Here is a 14,413-nt window from a genome sequence, read left to right on the forward strand (position 1 = left end):
TGGATCATCACTGGAGGCTTCGTGCCATGGATCATCACTGGAGGCTTCGTGCCATGGATCATCACTGGAGGCTTCGTGCCATGGATCATCACTGGAGGCTTCGTGCCATGGATCACCACTGGAGGCTTCGTGCCATGGATCATCACTGGAGGCTTCGTGCCATGGATCATCACTGTAGTGAGGATACGTATGGACAGCCTGGTGTGTGGAGCTGTCACAGGGCTTACCAGGCTGGGGAGACATACAGGAGGCCTGGTTCTGGGAGCAGGGACAGGACTCACCAGGCTGGGGAGACATACAGGAGGCCTGGTTCTTGGAGCAGGCACCGGATACACTGGGCCGTGGAGGCGCACTGGAGGTCTTGAGCATAGAGCCTGCACAACCCGTCCTGGCTGGATGGTTACCTTCGCCTGGCAAAGGCGGGGCGCTGGCACAGGACGTACTGGGCTGTGGACACGCACCGGAGACAGTGCGCAGAGCCGGCGCATGATATCCTGGGCCGTAGAGACGCACTGGCGGCCAGATGCGCTTAGCCGGCACCATCCGTCCTGGCTAGATGCCCACTCTAGCCCGGCCGATGCGGGGAGCTGGAATGTAGCGCACCGGGTTGTGAACACACACTGTAGACACCGTGCGCTACATCGCATAACACGGTGCCTGACCAGTACCACGCTCCCTACGGTAAGCACGGGGAGTTGGCTCAGGTCATCAACCTGACTCAGCCAATCTCCTCGTGTGCCCCCCCCAAAAAAATTGGGGGGGGAGTGGCCTCCCGGTCTTTTGTAGCATCCGTGACCCTGTGTAATCCTGGGCCCTTTTACTCGCTGCCTCCGCCTTCCTCGCTGCTTCCACCTGCTCCCACTGACGACTGCTCCTTTCCCGCCAGGATCTTCTCCCACGTCCAGGATCCTTTCCCATTCAGGATGTCCTCCCATGTCCAGTCCTCCTTACCACGCTGCTTGGTCCATTTATGGTGGGTAGTTCTGTCACGATCGTCGTCAGGGTGGAAATGACAGGACCAAGGTGGAGCGTGGTGAGCGTACATTTTCCCTTTATTTTTAAATGTCGCCAACAAAACAATAAACAACAAAATGAACGTGAAGCTCCGTAAGGCTATACATGCATTAACGAAGACAACTACCCACAACTACCAAAAGGAAAAAGGCTGCCGAAGTATGGTTCCCAATCAGAGACAACGATAGACAGCTGTCCCTGATTGAGAACCATACCCTGCCAAAACATAGAAACAGAAAACATAGAAATAAAGAAACTAGAATGCCCACCCTAGTCACACCCTGGCCTTACCAAAATAGAGAATAAAAGCCTCTCTATGGCCAGGGCGTGACAGTGGATGCAGGTTCACTTGGCACATCTAAAGCCTTTTCTTTTGGGGTGTTGCTATAGGCCACCAAGTGCTAACAGTCAGTATCTAAATAATATGTGTGAAATGCTTGTGTATGTGATGTAAACAGAGAGGTCTACTTTCTTGGGGACCTGAATATTGACTGGTTTTCATCAAGCTGTCCACTCAAGAGGAAGCTTCTTACTGTAACCAGTTCCTGTAATCTGGTTCAGGTTATTAATCAACCTACCAGGGTGTTTACGAACACTACAGGAACAAGATCATCCACATGTATCGATCACATTTTTACTAATGCTGTAGAACTGTGGTCCACAGCTACTGTATATCCGTACCCATTGGATGCAGTGATCACAATATATCCAGGAATGCCAAAGTTCCAACAGCTGGCCCTAAAATAGTGTATAAGAGATCATACAAAAGATTTTGCTGTGACTCTTATGTGGATGATGTTAAAAATATTTGTTGGTCTGATGTGATTAATGAGGAGCATCCAGACGCTGCACTTGATGAATTTATGAAATTGCTTCTTCCAATTATTGATAAACATGCACCTGTTAATAAATTGACTGTTAGAACTGTTAAGGCTCCATGGATTAATGAGGAATTGAAAAACTGTATGGTTGAAAGAGATTGGGCAAAAGGAGTGGCTAATAAGTCTGGCTGTACATCTGACTGGCTTACTTAATGCAAATTGGAGAAATCATGTGACTAAACTCAACGAAAAGAAGAATAAACTTTATTATAAAGCCAAGATTATTATAAAGCCAACTAAAAACTTTTACCGTACTTTAAATGAAATTATGGGCAGAAAGACAAATTCAACTCCATTTTTCATTGAATCAGATGGCTTATTCATCACAAACCATTTGATGTTGCCAATTATTTTAATGATTATTTCATTGGCAAAGTGGGCAAACCTAGGCAGGAAATGCCCACGACAAACAGTGAGCAATTATATTAATGTATAAAAAAAACGAATAATGAAAGAAAAGCATTGCCAGTTTGAATTTTGTAAAGTTAGTGTAGGAGAGGTGGAAAAACTATTGTTAACTATTAATAATGGCAAACCTCCTGGCATTGACAACTTAGATGGAAAGCTACTGAGGATGGTAGCTGACTATAGCCACTCCTATATGTCATATTCTTTATCTGAGCATAGAGGAAAGTCTTTGTCCTCAGTCCTGGAGGGAAGCCAAAGTAATTCCGCTACCCAAGAGTGGTAAAGCGGCCTTTACTGGTTCTAACAGCAGACCTATCAGCTTGCTGCCAGCTCTTAGCAAACTGTTGGGGGAAATTGTGTTTGACCAAATACAATGCTATTTCTCTGTAAACAAATTAACAACTGACTTTCAGCATACTTATAGAGAAGGGCACTCATCATGTGCTGACACAAATGCCAAAAAAAGCCACACAATTGACACCACACTCCAAAAAGCAAGTTCTGCAGGCTCTAGTTTTGTCTAATCTTGATTATTGTCCAGTCGTGTGGTCCAGTGCTGCAAGGAAAGACCTAATTAAGCTGCAGCTGGCCCAGAACAGAGCGGCACGTTTTGCTTTTCATTGTAATCAGAGGGCTGATATAAATACTATGCATGCCAGTCTCTCTTGGTTAAGAGTTGAGGAGAGACTGACTGCATCACTTCTTCTTTTTATAAGAAACATTAATGTGTTGAAAATCCCAAATTGTTTGCATAGTCAACTTACACACAGCTCTGACACGCACACTTATCCCATCAGACATGCCACCAGGGGTCTTTTCACAGTCCCCAAATCCAGAACAAATTCAAGAAAACGTACAGTATTATATAGAGCCCTTATTGCATGGAACTTCCTTCCATCTCATATTGCTGAAATAAACAGTAAACCTGGTTTCAAAAACAGATAGAGCAACACCTCGCGGCACAACACCTCTCCCCTTTTTGACCTAGATAGTTTGTGTGTATTGGACCAAGATAGTTTGTGTGTATGCATTGTGACTACTGTCAACACGTAGGCTACGTGTGCCTTTTTTAAATGTATGTACTGTCCTTGAGCTGTTCTTGTCTAATGATGTTCTGTATTATGTCATTCTGTATTATGTGTCATGTTTTGTGTGGACCTCAGGAAGAGTAGCTGCTGCTTTTGCAACAGCTAATGGGGATCCTAATAAAATACCAAATACCAAAGTAATTATCTTTTTGTTTTCTCGGGATTTGGTTGGGTTTAATTGTGTTGCTGTCCTGGGGCTCTGTGGGGTCTGTATGTGTTTGTGAACAGAGCCCCAGGACCAGCTTGCTTAGGTGACTCTTCTCCAGGTTCATCTCTCTGTAGGTGATGGCTTTGTTATGGAAGGTTTGGGAATCGCTTCCTTTTAGGTGGTCTCTCTCTGTCTCCCTCTCTCCATTGAAGTGGACAGATCAAGATGGATGCTGCTCTCCCAGCATGTCTTATTCACACTTCACCTGACTACTCTATCTCTTCCTCTCCGTCCCACTCCCCTGTCTCACTTCCCACTCCCCTGTCTCATTTCCCACTCCCCTGTCTCACTTCCCCCCTCCTGTCACTCTGCTTTTCTCACTATCTCTTTGTTTCTCCTCTTTCTCTCTCTCTATATCTCTTCCTCTCTCACACACTCTTTCTATATCTCCCTCTCTCACACATACAGACATACACACTCCCTCTCTCTCATTTACACACACAATTTCTCTCTCTCACACACACACACAGTCTTTTATCATTTCAAGATGTGTGGATGCTTAATGTATTTATTTAAGCTTGAAGCTTATTTAAGGGCTATTAAAGGTAATTATATAGGCCATTATTGGGCTCAGGCTTCTACCGAGTGGCCATTAAGCGTGGGGAAATGTGGTGGCTATGCTATGCCAGTGGTAATGGCTGCCAGACTTATTGAATAATTAGGGATCTTTGTCTGTGTTGGGGAAGTTTGGGCCGGGTAGGTGGGTTGCGATAGTGTTATACCTTCTGTAGACTTGTCTGGGAGGGACGGCAGGGGAGGTGTGTGTGTGTATGTGAGAGAGAGATGTGGAGAGGGGGGGGGGGGGGGGCAGAGGGGGGGTAAATTCTCAGAAAAAAGGGTTCCAAAAGTGTTCTTCGGCTGTCCCCATAGGATAATCCTTTTTGGTTCCAGGTAGAACCCTTTTGGGTTCCTTGTAGAACCCTCGGTTATAGCTAGCACCTTAGAGAGAGAGAATGTGTGTGTGAGAGAGAAGGTAGCCATCCCTCCTGTTTGAGATAGAGATGAGATCTGCTGTCGGCATGCCAAGGAAATGGAACTGGGAAATAGCCGTGATTTGATTTAAAATACCCAGAGGTTCTACTGCCTGGGAGAACACAACATGAGCGAGACGAGAGGAAGAAATGAACAGAAAGTGGAGGAGATGGAAAGGGGGAGTAGAGAGGACAGAATAGAGAGAAAGAGGTCTTCTCTCTAAGAAAGCAAAAGTCAAAAAGCAAATGATGAGGGAAGAGGAGAGAAAGAAAGCAAGTGATTCTGTTAGTGTTGAGAGCTCAGCTTTCGATGAGGTCATTGCATGAGAGCACAGCTTTTGATGAGGTCATTGCTTGAGAGCACAGCTTTCGATGAGGTCATTGCTTGAGAGCACAGCTTTCGATGAGGTCATTGCTTGAGAGCACAGCTTTTGATGAGGTCATCGGTTCAGAGGGTCAGCCTTATATCAGGATACATTGTTATAGGAAAACACAGGCCCTGACATCTGAGGACTATTTTATTCTGATGTTCTTTTACATCACTCAACTGTATATATTTGTCTTAATTTATCTGACTTGGCTCGTTGCACGGTGGACTGATTATTGTAGACATGCAATATCTGACCGTCCTCCTTCTCTTGGTCTTTCCCCTCCCTCCTGTTTTTTCTCTACCCCTTTCAATCTACCCTCTCTTTTTCTTCCAGTCACCTCTCTTCCTCTCCCTTCTCCCCCCTGTCCTCCTTCCCCCTCCTCCCCTCCACTCCTGTCTTAGTTGAGTCTTCCCTGTGGTGTCTTGCTTGACTGACTCTCTGACTCAAAGGCTTAGGTGTTAATCCCCAGCAGTTTTCATCACTTAGAGCACCAATCAAAAAGGGCTTAGCCCGTGTAATCTGCCATGCTATTGTCCTCTTCTTCCTCCCTCCACTCTTCCACTTTCCTCTTCTTTTATTTCCCTTTCTCCCTCCTCTTAATACTCCCTCCTTTGCTTTCTCTTCCGTCTCTTCCTCCTCCCTCTACCCTTCCACGTTCCTCCTCTTTCTTCACCTACTTTTCTCCTCCTCCACTAAATCTACCTTTTCCACCTCCACTTTCTTTTCCATCTCTTCCTCCTCCTCTTTCCTTTCCTCCTTTCCTCCCTTGTTGAGTGTGGCATTGGCAATCCTCCAAGGAGGGAAATATACCCAATGACCCTCTCCAGGGTTCGGCTGAGGGCACATAGTTAGAAAGAGGAAGGGGTGAGGAGAGAGAAGGGATGGGGTTAGGGAGGATGTAGCGTGACATCAGATCACACCAGGCTGGAGGGTTGGCACTGCATGCACAGCCCCAGGGGATCCGGCTCGCTTGTTATTCCTGATCTACGTCTCTGGATCGTCTCACACACCTGGGCCTTTATTCCACAAGGATTCAGGAAGACCTAGTCACATGGGCAGGAGGTGGGGGGAGGAGGGGTAGATGGAAGTTATGGGAAAGTCCATCAAACCTCTGGATGGTGTAAGTCTTTAGGGGAGGGGGGGAGGTTTTCAATTATGTATTCATTCAACACCCCTCCCCCTCGATCTCTCTCTTTCTGTCTCTTTCTGACTCTCTCTCTCTCACTGCCTCTGCCCTCTTCTCCAAGTTCTTGCATGGTGGGCTAGACAGTGTTGTGTACAGAAGTAGCAGTAGCAGCAGGCTGTTCCATTAGTTCCAGGTAAAGAGCGTGTCATAGAATCAGCCAGTAGAGGCTAGTGGAGGATCCCTCTCAACAAGCCCCCTGAGCCTGTACCATTCTGTCTGCTGCTGAGCACCGTGAAGCTACCATTACACTTGATACCATCACATACACACACACACACACACACACACACACACACACACACACACACACACACACACACACACACACACACACACCGTGCACCCAGACACACACATGCCAAGAGGAAGAGAAAGAGAGAGAACGAAATCAATAGAAAGACAGAATAATGAAACTGCATAAAGAAATGGTATTCAGCAGAAAAGAAACCACTGGTGAATGAGACTTCAGTCATTGTATCAGAGATCTGAAAGAATGAAAAGAAAGAGTGAATGAATAAGAGAATGAAAGAGGCAGGTGAGGCCTTCAGGGAACAGCGATGGGACTCCCATAGGTTTGTTTGCTCTGGGATAATATCTTCCCGGTGTTGTGGCAATATGTTTGTGACTGAGGGCGGCTGCCCCACACCGACACCCTGGCACTGCGGTTACGACTTGTTGTGTGGATGGAAACCTACTTTACCACCACAACGCAGCACAGCCAGTGTTCATGTTGTCTTTCAGGCCTGCCAACTCCTGGCTTCTTCCTGTTAGCACAAATAAGAGCATTAGGAAAAGCCCACTTCTCTCTGACTCTCCCTGTCTCACCCTTACTCTCACCCCGTCCGCCCCCCCCTCGTCCATAAAGACTCTTACAGAGGCTTAGAATAGATTTCCAAGGCATTAGTGAAGCCTTTTATTGGCCTGTTGTCTGCCAATTTGGAGATCTCCATCCCAGCATGGCAGTGGCTGTGTGGGAGAGACTGCTAAAGGGGGAACACTTTAGCACGGCAGAGTTCTTTACTGGGTGTGTGTCTGTGTGTGTGTGTGGGTGTGTGTGTGTGTGTGTAAAAACTCTATTCATGTCGACCAGTATTGCCTATTGCCTTAGTGCAGGTATTCCCAAACTTGTTTAAAAAATATATATATATATATATCACCTTTTTCAAACAGTCCATTTATATTTTCCAACTGGGCTATACATTTGGGTGAGGTTTTTTTCTCGCCTGAGTAGCCTCATTTCACTGCCAAAAATACAATTAAACCATCTGTTGTTCAGTGAAATTTCAACACAATGTCAAATACAGGTAGCCTAGTCAAATAATTAACATCCAATCACATTAACCGTTACTCTCTCGCGGGAATTCCACTAACGGTCCGTATGTAGCCAAACGTAGCTGCTGCTCATTCCGTTTACTCGAAAATGGATAAATGGTTCAAAATGGTAAGGCCCGCGTCCATAGAGACACATACCAACTCTACTACCAGCAGTACTACACCTGCACCTGTCGACGACACACATTGTTCTGCTTCCACGAGCACATCAATGCTAGCATCAGTAATTCTACATTTGTTGTTAGCCCAGCTAGCATGGACACTGACAGTTGTGACTCTGATGCGGCCGAAGAGCTACTGCACCTTACCCGGGAAAGCACCGAACAACAGACAGGGACGTTGGACCATCGAAGTGGCGCAAATATATTATGAGAACTACATGGATTGTTCACCTATATTGGGAGTAGTGCCTTTCCTCAGCCACAGTGTGTTATATGTGCAAAAGTACTATCTCACAGCTCAATGAAACCTTCACTCTTGCGCAGACATTTAGAAACTGTCATGCCCTGACTTTAGTTATATTTGTTTTCTTATTTTTTGGTTAGGTCAGGGTGTGACAAGGGTGGTTTGTTTAGTTTTTGTATTGTCTAAGGGTTTTTGGTCTAGGGGTATGTAGGTTTATGGTGGCCTGAATTGGTTCCCAATCAGCGACAGCTGTTTCTCGTTGTCTCTGATTGGGGAGCCTATTTAGGTTGCCATTTTCCATGTTGGTTTTGTGGGTAGTTGTTTTCTGTTTAGTGTTGCTGCACCTAACAGGACTGTTTTGTTTTCGTTGTTATTTTGTTTAGTGTTTCTGTTCTAATAAATGAATGAACATGAACACTTGCCACGCTGCGCTTTGGTCCGATGACTACTCTTCATCCGAAGACGAATATCGTTACAGAAAAATAAGCCGCTGGAGTTTTTTGAGCGAGAATTAAGATGACTTTCAAGAAGTAAGACATAAAAGCAGCAGATACCATTAATAAGAAGGGGCTAGAAGCGTCTTATATGGTGAGCTACCGAGTAGTTAGGACACTATTGTGGAGGACTTAATTCTTCCTGCTGCCGCAGATATGGCTGGGACAATGCTGGGGGAAAAGGCCAAAAAAGCTATACAGACAATGCCTTCATTAAACAACACTGTTTCACGACGCATCAGTGACATGGCAGGAGATGTTTTGAAAAAATGATTGCTTCGCATACAAGCCAGTGAATTCTATGCGTTACAGCTGGATGAGTCAACAGACGTGGCGGGCCTGGCACAGCTCCTGGTATATGTTCGCTACGTTTATGGGGGCTCAATTAAGGAAGACATCCTCTTCTGCAAACCACTGGAAACCAGGACAACAGGAGAGGATATTTTTAAAGTGCTGGACAGCTTTGTGACATCAAATGGACTTTTGGTATCTGTACTGATGGCGCAAAAGCCATGACAGGGAGACATAGTGGAGTGGTAACGTGCGTGCAAGCAGTTGCTCCAGACGTCACTTGGGTACACTGCAGCATCCACCGAGAGGCTCTTGCTGCCAAGGGAATGCCTGACAGCTTGAAAGACGTTTTGGACACGACAGTGAAAATGGTTAACTTTGTTAAAGCAAGGCCCCTGAACTCTCGTGTATTTTCTGCACTATGCAATGATATGGGCAGCGACCATGTAACGCTTTTACAACATACAGAAGTGCGCTGGTTATCAAGGGGCGAAGTATTGACACGTTTATTTTAATTGAGAGACGAGCTTAAAGTTTTCTTCACTGACCATCATTTTCACTTGTCTGACCGCTTGCATGATGACGAGTTTCTCACACAACTGGCCTATCTGGGTGATGTTTTTTCTCACCTGAATGATCTGAGTCTAGGATTACAGGGACTCTCCACAACTATATTCAATGTGCGGGACAACATTTAGGCTATGATTAAGAAGTTGGAGCTCTTTTCTGTCTGCATTAACAAGGACAAAACACAGGTCTTTCCATCATTGTATGATTTTTGTGTGCAAATGAAGTCAAGCTTATGGACAATGTCAAATGTGATATAGCGAAGCACCTGAGTGAGCTGGGTGCGCAATTACGCAGGTACTTTCCCAAAACGGATGACACAAACAACTGGATTCGTTTTCCCTTTGATGTTCTGCCTCCAGTCCACTTACCGATATCTGAACAAGAGAGCCTCATCGAAATTGCAACAAGCGGTTCTGTGAAAACTTATTTGAATCAGAAGCCACTGCCAGATTTCTGGATTGGGCTGCGCTCAGAATATCCTGCCTTGGCAAATCGCACTGTTAAGACACTGATGCCCTTAGCAACCACGTACCTATGTGAGAGTGGATTCTCGGCCCTCACTAGCATGAAAATTAAACACACAGACTGTGTGTGGAAAGTTATTTAAGACTGAGACTCTCCAATGCAACCCAACATTGCAGAGTTATGTGCATCCTTTCAAGCACACCCTTCTCATTAACCTGTGGTGAGTTATTCACAATTTTCGATGAACAAATAAGGTTTTTAAGGTTTTATATGTAAGATGGTTAAATAAAGAGCAAAATTATTGATTATTATTATTATTTGTGCCCTGTACCTGTCATTACATCGGTCTCACCATAATAAATGTATTGTATAGTGTGTGTGTGTGTGGCAGACTTACAATGATGGCAAAAAACAACATTTGAGAGTGCGCTGGCCCTGGTACGCAGCTGGAGGTTGAATGTTTGAAGGGGTACGGGACTATAAAAAGTTTGGGAACCACTGCCTTAGTGTATGTATCTGTGACCTAATGCTCTCTCTCTCTCGCTCTCTCTCTTTCTCACTCTCTCTTTCTCTCTCTCTTATTCTCTCTCTTACTCTCTGTCTCTTCCTCTCCCCCACACCCCTCTCTCCTTATCCCCATACAGACATAGATGAATGCCAGGAGGCGTTCAATAACGGCGGCTGTGACCATTTCTGCAAAAACACGGTGGGCTCCTTTGAGTGCAGCTGCCAGAAGGGCCACAAGCTCCTCACTGACGAGCGCACCTGCCAGGGTGAGCAGCCTACCTGGCTGACGGCTGTCATACAATCCTGTCTGATGACGTCACAGTGCTTTTAAGACAGTTACCTTTGGAAACAGTGCCGTCACTCCATGATCAGATCACGAAAGGAAAGTGTCACGGAATAGGAACCATAGAAATTGATATACTAGAATATGCAGACGGCCTAGTAGTTTCTATCATACATCTCTATGATAGTAACTCACTCATGTGCTTCATGTTCAGAGCAGGATCATACATAGAATCAAAACAAGGGTTGGCCTACAAATCATTCAGCTGGAACGACATGCACAGATAGGCTTGTTATTAGAATTGATTAAGCAGCCTCCAGTGGGTGTAATTTACTGTCAGCTGTATTAAGACATTCTGCTTCTCTCTTCATATCTTTTCCCTGGTTGTGTTTGGAGGACAAATGCAAATTCCTCTATACAAGTCACAGCAAGAGAGACAGGAGAGGCACACATCACAAATTATTTTATTAACAACAACACCCTGCAGTGTTTTTGTCCCTGAACCAAAAACACCAAACAACTCTATCCCAGTGTGTGTCATATTAAACATCAACACTGTCATATTAAACACCAAAAAACTGCCAACTAACAGTTTATACAACTCCATACACGCCAATTTCACACTCAGCCTGGGTGTGTGCTGATGGGAGGAACACACACATACACACACACACACACACTGACACGCTCCTTCCACCCATCAGCTTACCTGATTGTAAAACTAAGCTTCCATCTGCTAACAAGTGGTATTTTTATTCCGATTTTTAATTTTTTTACTTGTATTTATTTTATGTTAATTCTTTCCATGCTGGTAAGCTCTTCCAGGGAAAAGATCTCTTGGTAATACGTGTCGGAGAAGACCTACAGCTATGCCAGGTTCCTCCGGAGAGAGAAAGTGGAGGGGGAGACAAATATAGAGAGAGAGTCTTTAGGCAGCCCCTATGCCTGTACAAGGACAGGGGTGATGGAGAATGGGGTGTGCAATAATCATCAGGAGCGTAAAGACTCCCTACAGGTTGCTGTATTAAACCAATATAGTAGAGGTCAAGACGACAGAGGGAGCAGAGCTTTAGCTTTGCAGACACAGTATGCTTATTAAGAGGCAATAGACAGGCTACATTCTTTGGTGTTTTAATAAACAGAGACAATGTCCTTGGGTGTGTTACACCCGACCCCACAAACAGACAGACAGCCAAGCCAACAACTGGCACCTCTCTGTGAAATGAGATGATACAGTAGGACCTCTCTCAAGGTGTTCCAGTGCTGCGTGGTGGCTGTGGTTGTGGGTTGTGGTCTGATGCTAGTTTCATTAATCAGGTATGATAATGTAACCCTAGCCCATCATATAGACAGTTGCCTGGAGGACTGTAGCAAAGCAGCCCAGCAGCCAACAGAAGCCAGGCCTGAACAACTTCCTCCTCATGACAAACTTTATCATAACACACCGTATTTTTAGCCTGTGTAAATCTCCACAGCCCAGATGACTTGGTATTGAAATAGTCCAGGTGAGTTGGAGACGCTGGACTGAAGAAATGTGTTGCTACTGTCAGCCACCCAAATATGTCATTACATCGGTCTCACTAAAGTTAAATAAAACAATTATAAACCAAAACCAGGGCTTGTATTTGCAAGTGTCTCAGAGTAGGAGTGCTGATCTTGGATCAGTTTGATCTTTTAAGTTACAATGAATATGATTATATTGCTAGGGGGGAGGGGGGGGCTGATCCTAGATCAGCACTCCTACTCAGAGATGCTTGAGACTGTACATACAGCCACTGGTCCTGACCACAGTGAGTTGGTCTGATCTATCCCAGGCTTGGGGTGGAGGGCTTGTCTGAAAGACTGAATTGGATCTTTAAGTCTCCACTGAGAACACCTCTTGGGGTTGTTTAGTGAGCAGAGCTCTGCTTTGGACTGCAGTCTGATTAATGGACCGGTCTTATTAGCTGTGGCTGAATAATGGGTGTTTGTGTGGGGAAGAGCCGTAGAGAGTAATATCTATGAGTCATATATCAGCTTGTTGATTTCTCAAGAGGAAGGAAGCAAACATGCTCTCTGCTACAACCAAGGACGATGACTTAATGGTCAGTCCTACACTAGTCTAAACTAACGTTTAGCATGATTATAGGCATGTCTATGTATTGTGTGGGAGTGCACAGATCAGTGTGTGTTTGTGTTCATGTGTGTGACTCTTGAGCAACCAACCTGATATCCTTACTGACACAGACCCTGTCACCCTGTAACCCTGTCACCCTGTAACCCTGTAACCCTGTCACCTGTAACCCTGTCACCTGTCACCCTGTCACCTTGTCACGTGTAACCCTGTCATCTGTCACGTGTAACCCTGTCACCCTGTCACCTGTCACCTGTAACCCTGTCACCTGTCACCCTGTCACCTGTAACCCTGTAACCCTGTCACCTGTAACCCTGTCACCTGTCACCCTGTAACCTGTCACCTGTAACCCTGTCCCTGTCACTATTTAGACCCCCACCCACATAACCAGGCTGCATGTACACTGTTATTCCAGACAGAATATTTTCAAATGCTCCTGCAGTGTCCAGTCCTCCAGCCCCCACAACACACACACACACACACACACACACACACACACACACACACACACACACACACACACACACCCCCACTGTCTCCCCACTGACAGTTCACAGCTCAGATGTATTGTCCTTTTAGTGGAAAGCACTATAAACAACTCCAGTTCAAACAACTCCCCATAACTCAATGCATTCAATATCCACAACACTGTACTGACAACATGGATGTTAACGCTGTCCTAACTGTCATGTAGACACTGTCTATATTGTCCATCAGTCCTTGGTGACGGCGTGGTCAGTGTTAACTCTGTCCTAACTGTCATGTAGACACTGTCTATATTAACCATCAGTCCTTGGTGAAGGCGTGGTCAGTGTTAACTCTGTCCTAACTGTCATGTAGACACTGTCTATATTAACCATCAGTCCTTGGTGAAGGCGTGGTCAGTGTTAACTCTGTCCTAACTGTCATGTAGACACTGTCTATATTGTCCATCAGTCCTTGGTGAAGGCGTGGTCAGTGTTAACTCTGTCCTAACTGTCATGTAGACACTGTCTATATTGACCATCAGTCCTTGGTGAAGGCGTGGTCAGTGTTAACTCTGTCCTAACTGTCATGTAGACACTGTCTATATTGTCCATCAGTCCTTGGTGAAGGCGTGGTCAGTGTTAACTCTGTCCTAACTGTCATGTAGACACTGTCTATATTGACCATCAGTCCTTGGTGAAGGCGTGGTCAGTGTTAACTCTGTCCTAACTGTCATGTAGACACTGTCTATATTGTCCATCAGTCCTTGGTGAAGGCGTGGTCAGTGTTAACTCTGTCCTAACTGTCATGTAGACACTGTCTATATTAACCATCAGTCCTTGGTGAAGGCGTGGTCAGTGTTAACTCTGTCCTAACTGTCATGTAGACACTGTCTATATTAACCATCAGTCCTTGGTGAAGGCGTGGTCAGTGTTAACTCTGTCCTAACTGTCATGTAGACACTGGCTATATTGTCCATCAGTCCTTGGTGAAGGCGTGGTCAGTGTTAACTCTGTCCTAACTGTCATGTAGACACTGTCTATATTGACCATCAGTCCTTGGTGAAGGCGTGGTCAGTGTTAACTCTGTCCTAACTGTCATGTAGACACTGTCTATATTGACCATCAGTCCTTGGTGAAGGCGTGGTCAGTGTTAACTCTGTCCTAACTGTCATGTAGACACTGTCTATATTGACCATCAGTCCTTGGTGAAGGCGTGGTCAGTGTTAACTCTGTCCTAACTGTCATGTAGACACTGTCTATATTGTCCATCAGTCCTTGGTGAAGGCGTGGTCAGTGTTAACTCTGTCCTAACTGTCATGTAGACACTGGCTATATTGACCATCAGTCCTTGGTGAAGGC

At 45.4% G+C, this 14,413-nt stretch overlaps 1 protein-coding gene across 5 annotated transcripts in view; it reads left to right on the top strand.

The window, feature by feature from the left end:
* The window catches only part of LOC139566090 (signal peptide, CUB and EGF-like domain-containing protein 1), a 68,925-nt gene that overhangs the window by 40,103 nt on the left and 14,409 nt on the right, over window positions 1-14,413 (top strand). For all 5 annotated transcript variants that reach the window (XM_071387001.1, XM_071387002.1, XM_071387006.1 and 2 more), the window contains one exon: window positions 10,329-10,457. In XM_071387001.1, coding sequence (XP_071243102.1) covers window positions 10,329-10,457 — 129 coding nt within the window. The remainder of the gene's footprint in view (window positions 1-10,328; window positions 10,458-14,413) is intronic.

This window comes from Salvelinus alpinus, chromosome 37 (genome assembly GCF_045679555.1).
Source record: "Salvelinus alpinus chromosome 37, SLU_Salpinus.1, whole genome shotgun sequence".
Lineage (NCBI taxonomy): Eukaryota > Metazoa > Chordata > Actinopteri > Salmoniformes > Salmonidae > Salvelinus > Salvelinus alpinus.